This window comes from Amphiura filiformis, unplaced genomic scaffold (assembly GCF_039555335.1).
Source record: "Amphiura filiformis unplaced genomic scaffold, Afil_fr2py scaffold_63, whole genome shotgun sequence".
In the NCBI taxonomy this organism is placed as follows: Eukaryota; Metazoa; Echinodermata; class Ophiuroidea; order Amphilepidida; family Amphiuridae; genus Amphiura; species Amphiura filiformis.
Genome location: NW_027305527.1, coordinates 142,361 through 152,170, shown reverse-complemented (window position 1 = coordinate 152,170; position 9,810 = coordinate 142,361). Strand labels below are relative to the sequence as shown.

Genomic DNA, 9,810 nt, shown 5'->3' with positions numbered 1-9,810 from the left:
AGCAATTCTCAATAGAGTTTTATATTCTTGACAGTTTCACATTTGTGTTTATGAATGTATGTCGGCGATTTCTTGGAAATTCCCGATGTTTCATTTTAGAGTAATGTTAGTGAAGACATCCAGAGGAAGGAAAATCTACTTTATTTTAAAAGGGAGTCCTCCGTTATCATGCGTTTCACCTTGGTGGGTGTGTCACTATATATGTCACGTGATAGGGGAGGGGTGGCTTTGTGGGCCTGTTGGGTATGTTTGTGTGGATGATTATGTGTTGGTGGGTAAGTATATAGGTGGACGTGAAAGTGGGGGTATTCGAGAGTTTTATATGATTGTTTATACATGTACACTGCAATTCGAGAATGCTATTTTTTATGCTATCTGACTATTGATAATGTTTTGATTTTAGGAACATCTTGAATGTGTTTTGGGACCATAACCTAAAGAAGTTGATTTTGGTTAGTCCTGGGGGACCAAAGGCGACGATGCTAGCACCAAGTTTACCTCCACACACACACACACACCCCTACCACCCACCCACACATATGTTGAAACAACTGACAACTGAAGACTTCCCTTTAAAATGTTACATTTCCAATGCAAAATAAGGTTTAGCTTTTTATCCTCTCAATATCTCTGTAAAAATTCCTCGTGATCAAATAGTCGGACAGATATAGCATAGCATTCTCGAATTGCAGTTTAAAGCACTCACCCACCCAACCACTATACCCATAGACCCCAACATGCACAGCCCAACCAACACGCTGAACAACTGGCAACGGAGGGCTCCATTTACGCTAGTATACATTGCAATAAGGTAGACTTTCCTTTCTCTGGATGTCTGTACAAAAATTACTCGTATTCAATAGCCAAAATACTAGTAGTATATTAATCTCGAAATGCCGCTGAAGTAAATGGGATTATGTGAGGGTTGGTGGGGCGTGTGCACATGAGCGGACAAAAAGGTCAATAATTGTGTGGGGTGCATGTGTTTGGTGGGTAAATGGGAAGGTGTGGGGTCTATGGATGTGGGTTGCGTTGGGTGAGAGCTTTATACGGCAATTCGATAAGTCTATGTTAGGCTCTCTATCACTTTTAGTACTTTTGTGGAGATATCCAGAGGAAAGTCTACCTTATTTGGCCTACCATTGTGATCAATATCCCAATGATACGGATTAGAAAGTTCAATATTTAACACTTACGTTTCAGGGAGGGGTCAGCCTTTTAACAAACGGACTTTCGTTATATAAGACGTCATCGAAGATTCAGTTTGTTCCCTCAGACAGAAACTTGCAGAGTGATACATTGAATTATGTACACTATATGCACATATCTAGATTTAAAAGGAAAATATGGCAAAACTTTGTCAAAATTATTTTACCCCTTTGAATATAAGAGTGACAAAACGTGATAAAGCAAAGATCCTAAAAAATTGTTTATTTTTAGGATCTTTGGATAAAGTAAGAAACATTTAGAATCAAATACAAACAGATACAAACACGTTTGCAAAAGTATAAATTTATTGCATCGTTATGAAGATTTGCTGAGCTCTAAAAACGCATTCTCATTTTTCGTCGATGTTCAACTGTTCTTAAACTTTTAGTTTGTTTCTCCATTTATGTATAAAGTCTTATTAATAGAGCTCATGCAATTGCTCAAGTTCGGCTTCTATCAGAATTCTGGAGTTCATGCCTGTGTTAGGCAGTAAACGAGCGAAGGAGTTCTTATCAGAGATTGTTTTAGTTTGTAGATGTAACGGTTTAAAATCCAGTGGCAAGTTCAAATGTACATTAAAATAGCTGCGATATTAAAAGAAATAGGTCGATGTAGAAATCTAACATTTCTTGAAGACACGCTTGGCGGTGGCTCCTTGTACGGTCATGGAGACAACCAACTCGCCGTTGACGATCTCACGGACGGTCTGGGATCCTTTCTCGGTCTTGGTCACCAGTCTGTCGCCTTCCCAGTTAGCGGTACCTTCGATTTCCATTCCCAAGATGCTCTCCTTGAATGGCACACCTACCACCACCTTGTGCTCCCTGGTGTTGGCTTCAGTGATGATCTTGAAGTTGAAGTTGTTGCCATCTTGGGTGACTACAAGGTCTGCGGTCTTGGGGATCTTGTCGGCAGGAATGCCTAGTTTGCTGGCGAATTCTGCGCCGCCCTCGGTGCGGTCAAGGGTCCACTTTCCGCTGAAATCGCAAGGCATGGTGATAGTGATTTGTCTGTCAATGAAAGAGAGATAGAAAGAGAAACATAAATAAATGTAAATATGTAATTGCTGAATTTAGATATAACGAAATAAAATAATAAATCAGGACGCGTAGGCATATACAAATGAATAGTACATGCTTTGGGCAATGGGCATAAACATAATACAGGACTCATGGTGGATAAAGGCAAAGATCTTTAAAATAAGGATCTTTGATGATAGGCCACTTAAATTGGTAGGAATACCGTATTAGAGGTGTCAGGACGAAACGTCTTTATGATAAGTTGAGCTGTACGTAGCATTTGTTGATGGATGATTGTGATCAAATGCTCCTGGCAAATGCTGCGCCCATGAAAAAGGACGACGAAATTCCAAGGGAAAAGGACAAAAGAGTCGCATGAATTGCAAAACTTGATTAAGTGACCTATGTCCTGGTATAAAGAATCATGAGCGTCATATAGATAATCTTTGAACATCTTACAAGGTATTATTTGCTTCGATTAAACATTGAGATAGTACAAGTAGTGTAAGTATCAAAGTTCGTGATAAAAGTATACCTAAGTATATACACTACGAAGATGTTGCAATGAAACGTCACGCGTTGTAGCTTACTGATAACGCGCTGATGACCCGGTGAACCGCATTTATATAGACTTTTATCAGTTAGTCAAACTTGACTTTAGCTTCATTAAACATTTAATTACAGGGGCAATTAGTACCAAAGTAGCATGTTTAATTGCCTCACACCATAGTCGTTAAACTTGATAAATTATCTCATTAACTTTTAATCATTCTTTATTTTGTATGCAGGGCCCGGATGCAGGGTGTCCAAAATTGGAGCTTTAATGTGATGTGCTGAAACAGCTTGAAATTTAACTGCATTTACTTTAAATTAATTGTAACATTAGCATAGTAATCAAAGAAAGATTATGAATTGTAAGGACTAAGGCATATATATTGCAGTATAAAAGTGTAATACGGTATACTACATGGATGCAAGAGGATTGGTTTCAAATAAAAAGCATTAAAGCTCAGGTTACCATTTCGGTTACTATTGTTAGGCAATCATGGTATTTCATGGGGGTGGAGCATAATTATTCTATTCAGAATATAGCTTTGGCTATTTAATTCTTATGGATTGTTTTCCAAACAGGAGTATTTATTGCTGTGACTGCATTGGTAAAGAAGACAATGCAGGGTGTCCAAAAATGAGTTTTAATTAAAACACATTAAGCATTACATTTGTCGGGCTCCGTTTTTTTGGGAGTCCTGTCGTTTGTTTATTTGCTCACAGAGCTTGGGAGAAAATGTGATGTTACCTCACTTAAATTTTGAATTATATTATTGTAAAATTAAGGTGGCGCTTTAAATAAGAACAAACATGGGGACGTAATGAAAATTCATGTGATAGTGTATTGTAATTATAACGATAACAAAAAAGAAAACTGCCCAAAAAAGATCGTGTTTCTTTTAGTCTATAGTAAGCTTTAGATTTTATTTAGCATGATTGAATATCTGCCACGCAATGGCGCATAAATAACAAACAAACATATTGACACACAAGCAAACGTGCTTCTATCACTATATCTGGTTAGCTTCTATTGCCCCTGGGAAGAAATAGACAATTTTCGACATTCCCAAAATCCTTGAGTATCTGGTTGCACATGATATGTCTTGGAGGGGGCTTATTTTGAAAGGGGCAGGGTGTGGGCGTGTGTGAGGGGGGACTGGAAGTTGGCCTGGATTTCCATACAGTGGTTCATTTTGCCAAAATATGGGGGACATGCCCCCCCCCCCCCCACGTGTCCAGTGCATGATTGACCGTGTATCTGGAACGTGTGCGTGGACGTTAAGATGCAGTTTCAGTTTCTTAAACAAGTGATTTCAGCAAATGTCCCTCCCCTCAATTTGCAAAAATATAAAAAAAGTTCCAAATATTTCAATTTGCCAGCGTAGCGAGCCAACAAAAATCACGTTTTTGGGAGTCAAGAAAGGTCCATATTTTGGGAATATCACAAAATCGCCCCCCCAATCCTGCGCGCGGGACTGTTGTCGAGTCTAGTCATGTCTAGCAATTTCTTGAGTCATGTCGAGTCAAAAGACTCGAGTCACTTTTAAAGTCTGGTATAAGTCCTAAACTATATGTGACGTGTCATGTCAAAAGGAGACACTTTTGGGCAGGATCATGAATGGAGAAATAGCCAAAATTCTGCCCGGGGATGATTTTTTCACAATTTGGGTTTGTTGCGAATTTGTGATTTTATTAATGTTAGAAATATTGTCTGATAGTACCGGAATATAAGGCCTCGTATCCATAGGCTGTTCCCTTGTGGCGTGTGCCCTTGTTCCGTGTTTACTTTTTCCCATGTGACCTGCCACACAAACAGACAACGAACCTTTGTTTTGCTTAGTGGCCGTATCCATAGGTTGTCTGTGTGGCAGGTCACATGGGAAAAAGTAAACACGGAACAAGGGCACACGCCACAAGGGAACAGCCTATGGATACGAGGCCTAACTGGCATCTTGTATTTTTGGAGATATTTTTCAAGGTAATTCCTATTCTCAACATTGTCAATAATATTTTTAAAGGCCGATATCTCAATTTCCAAAAAGTGTCTCCTTTTGACATGGCACGTCACATATACTAGTAGTACACTAACCTGACTTGTAGGTTTTTTAGGAAATGTAATGTTGAATTTGTGGATTAGAATTGAATCATCCGTTTACAAACATGATAAAGAAAGGAGTGCAAACTTTGCGAATACCGGATGCCCGTTACATTAGGCCCACAAAGCCATTCTCAAAATTAACTGAATTTTATATGGTAAAACACAATCAACTCTCCCAAAGCTGTATGCAGTAAATAAGCTAAAATTAAATACAGGGTGTCCCAATGTCCCAATTTTTTCTAAATGTTGCCCTTTAAACAAGAAATTTACTACATTCTATACAGAAAGATAATTTCTTATTTCTAGATATAAAACATGTAAAATAATCATCATAAAATACCGTAAAAACTCGTTACAAACATATTTTTTGATGAAAGCTCAATTAATATGAAACAAGCGTGAATATACCAATCCCGATACCAATACAATAGATTGGTCTTATAATAATACTTGTTTGTATATGCTTGGATCTGTAATTTATTTGCTCAAACTCCATAATGACGCAAGGATCAATTAAGCGTCATTTTTTACGGTATATTACAGTTTTTGGTCTGATAGCTCTACACATGTTTGAATGCATATTTGAACACGAGAGGCAAAAAAGTTGTTTGATTGTCCTTATCCGACCGGCCCTAATCTGGAGAAAACAGTTTTTTGTTATTTACTGTATAAACGAATACCAACCCTAATTTTGGAAATTCCAGAAAAAAGGGTTTTTTTCTTCAAAATTTTTGACATCCTAAAAAGTTTTTCGAACAGTTTCCCCGGGACAGTTTCTCCACTTCTAAACTGTTTTAAAAAACAGGAATGAAGTGGTAACAGTAGAGAAATATCCCAAGTCACAACTCACAACTATTATGGGCTATTTTGTCCAGCTATAATTAGGCTATAACCTTAAAATTAAAAAAAAAGATTAATAAAAAGAATCCGATCGACCGACTGACCCTACCCATTGGAAGGGATCTATGGACAATCAAACATTTATTTTTCTGGTCTGACCGTAAAAAAGTAAAAGCGACTCGACTGTGAGAATTAAGCAAACTAGTAGTAGTAATGCAACATACCTTGATTAGACTGCAAATTAAGTGATTATTCAGAAATCGTCGTCAAGCGGACTTGAATCAGGGACGAGACGTTCTCAAACATCGCTTTTTATATTCCTAACATGTCACTCAATATTCCCATGTTCCAAAAATACGCTTTCTCATTGGCTAGATAAATATATTCCATGGTTCAGATTGGTTGGATAAAAATGAAAAATATTTGTCTTGAAGTGATTGGATGGTCGAGACCGGGGGCAAATATACAAGTGTATATCGGTATAAGATCAATGTATGGTATAATGCACATGGTTGGCAATACTGTACAAAAAGATTGTCAACATTGTCTGATTATCGGTGATGTTTATCAAGACCCTGGGAAACACAGTAATTCACTTCCATGGTTACCTTTTACCTATAAATTCAATTCAATTAAAGCAATAATGTATGTATACGATCTTTTAAAATGAGGTTGGTAATTTTTTTAAACCTGATTTTTTGGCATAATTATTTGTAATATTTAGGTTTAAATCCATTCGAAGATTATTATTATATTATTTTTTTATTCGTATTTTCTCCTGAAAAAGACAAATTGTGTTGGTCAAATGCTGGCTCGTACGGCCCTTTTCAGCGTTCGAAGTGAAATCGATTTCCAATGCAGCTAGCAGAGCTAGAGAGACTAGTATGTTCACGAGCATAACATACACATGAGCTCTCGGAGAACTCTTTTGATGTTCATTGATGTATGTAAAGTGCGACCTTCTACACGAGATATTGGGAAAACACAGCAAAAGATAAGTTTCCGGACCATGGAAATTGGTTATTTACATAATAAATACAATATTGATATGTCATGCTCCAATTCTGATCGTACGGTGAAATTGATGTAAAAATTTTTTTTTTATTTTTTAGTCCAAGTATTCCTCATCAAGTTGATATACATATATGAATTGTAATATCACAATTTACTAATATATAATAAAGAAGCGGCCTGATTTTATCCATATGTGTAAAAAACATTAAATTTGTAATACTTGATTCAGAGTTTTTCTGATAAAAATAACAGTATACGTTCTGTGCATTTACAGTGTTGACAGTCTATTCAAAGTTGGCAATATTCATATCATGACATCACTATAGTTTCTAGGTCAAATTTGTCTCGTTCAAAGGAACTCACCGCTTACAGTTGGTTTTTGCGGAATATCAATTTTAAACGACTTATTTTCTCAAAAAAGGAGTCATTTTCATTGTCCTCATTATATTAGTTTGGATGAAAATATCTAGAAAACTCTCCTGACAGTTAAGTTGTTAAGGGAAGGGGTATGAACATTTGGACAGTATTTATTGTGGGACATTAGAGCACATCAGACATATCGAATTGCATTCTGAATACGAAGAATATCCTTATGATATCAAATAATTTTGATTTTTTGAAATTCGCAATGTAATACACATTTTATGGCAAATCATTAAAAATTGATATTTTTGATATTTAACAGTACTCGAAGTAAACTTTATAAATATGATGATTTATATTTGAAGTGTATGTAGGTGGGATGAAAAGCCGACGATCAATTGAAAATTTTGACCTTTCGTATTGAAGATATGGATTTTTTCCCAAAACACTAAAAAAATAGGTCTTTTGGGGAAAAAAATCCATATCTTCAAAATGAAAGGTCAAAATTTTCAATTGACCGTCGGCTTTTCCTCCCTGCTACATACACTTTAAGAATATATCATTAAATTTATAAAATTTACTTCGAGGACTGTTATATCTCAAAATGTGAAAAATATCAAATTTTATTAATTTGTCATAAAATTTGTATTATATCGTAAATTTCATAAAATTAAAATTATTTGATATCAGAAAGACATTCGTCGTATTCAGAATGCAATTCGATATGTCTGATGTGCTCTCATGTCCCACAAAAAACTGTCAAAACGCTTATTCCAGTTCCCTTAACAAAGAATAACCAAATTAAAATTTGACCGAAATTGTATGCATACAAATGTTTTAATGTAAAATATGGAAGTTGATGATTCGGTGGTCTATGTTTTATTTTACTAATCACTAGTGGACATATTTTTGACATGTGGTATGGGGTTGGATTTTTTTTTTCCTTTTTTTTTTTTTGAAGTATACTGAATCCAAAATCTTTTGGCGACAAAATAAGCTGGTAGGCCTACACAAATTGAAGCTAAACTGGTGAAATATGGTGCAAACGCGGAATAAATTGGCACTTTATATTATCTAATTTGGCCAAATATGAGGTTAATTTGGTCAGAAACCCCATATTATATAGGCGTTAACATTGGGGGATGATTGATGGATCATTCCCCACCAAAATATTGTGAGGATTTATCCCCCATCCCGACGGTATCTACGCCTGTGCAACAAGATATACCTTTTCATAGGCATAAAAGATAAAAGCGTACTGTACAAGAAAGTCTTGTAAAATGAAGATGTGCTGATGGGCAATTCTTGTCGATTTCCAGTCGACGCGCCCTTTGTTTAAACTGTCAAATTCTAGGTCTGCAGGTCTGTATGCATATATTGTTGTGACTTTTTGGGGCGCCCGCTACGGCGGCGTCCCCCATTATTGGGGCGCCCGCTACGGCGGCGTCCCCCATTATTTGGCTTGACTTTGCAAAAAGCTTCTAATTTCGGTCTTGCTAGATTTACTTCGTAACTGTTTTGCTTAAAAGTATGCCCAGCTTAGAAATAAAACCACAATATGCTTGGATTTTATTTTATTATTGTTTTCTGATGTGCACGGGATAAAATGTTGTGCGTATATTCTTTGTTTAAAATACAAAATTAATGGACTTATAAAAACGCCAAATAAACCGTGACCTTTGTATGGTCAGGTATGGTTTAAACTGCAGTTTACCGCCTCTTAGAACCCGATAGACGGTGACATTTGACCATTCTAATTATGTATGTTTTGAACATGTTTGCACATGAACTAGTTGTTTACAGTGTGAAGAATCTACAACATGCTCATCTATCAGGGCACAGATCTTTAACCCCAATACATTTGTGCATTCATTGAATGACCTTTGAAAATGTGAGTACAAAAACTCATACTCTGCAACTTAAGGTCAAATTTTGCACTATGATTGTTTAATTGAGGTTATTGATAATATGCCACTGGAATGAGACCATTGTGGTCCATAGTGATTGTAGTAGCAACAGGGCCGTGACCTTTGCACACCTAATCCTTCAACCAAACAAAACAACCACTGACCAATCATGAAATCACTAATATTATTGCTTTATGTGCTTCACTGCTAACTGATTGTGACCAAAAATATTAGAACACAGCTCAGTATATTTGTGGTGACTATCTCTGATAAAAAACCATTATTTAACGAATTTCAATTCTGCTCAGCAGAGAAAGGAATAAATTCGAAAGACATGATTGTGTTGAAGGTCAGAAGTGTACACTGTAAAAACAGTGTTTAGAAAGTGGTGGCAAGAATGTGTTTAGAAACGATATGTTTAGAATATGGATGTCAGATGTTTAGAAATTAAACACCATGCATCACTGACCAATGTTGAGAAATTTGACACATGATGTTTAGCTTTTAAACATGTTTACAAAGTGGTGGCAAAATTGTGTTTAGAAAAGTGTTTAATCGCTAAACACTGTTTTTACAGTGTATTTGCAACCCGAGTTGCCAACCCCGCGATATGGTAGCCCAATTAGGCGACTTTTAACTCGTGGTTCACCGTTGTTGGGCAGTTTAAAGCAATAATGTACGATTTAGGCCTACATCATTTGGTAGTGTTTACCCAAAATGCTGAATGAAATCATATTTATTGTAATATGCCTAACTGCTGGGAAGAGTTCCTAGCAAGGTAAAGTGAAAGAAACCCCAATGGCTATTTTGT

The 9,810-nt window shown here is 36.4% G+C and overlaps 1 protein-coding gene across 1 annotated transcript; it reads right to left on the bottom strand.

Annotated features, from left to right (window-relative positions):
• Positions 1–1,496: 1,496 nt before the first annotated feature.
• On the bottom strand, positions 1,497–6,184 carry LOC140144568 (fatty acid-binding protein, intestinal-like). Its single transcript, XM_072166387.1, has 2 exons — positions 5,940–6,184; positions 1,497–2,219 (listed from the first exon to the last, which is right to left on the bottom strand). The coding sequence occupies exon 2, from the start codon at positions 2,201–2,203 to the stop codon at positions 1,829–1,831; it is 375 nt and encodes a 124-aa protein (XP_072022488.1). The 5' UTR covers positions 2,204–2,219; positions 5,940–6,184; the 3' UTR covers positions 1,497–1,828.
• Positions 6,185–9,810: the final 3,626 nt, after the last annotated feature.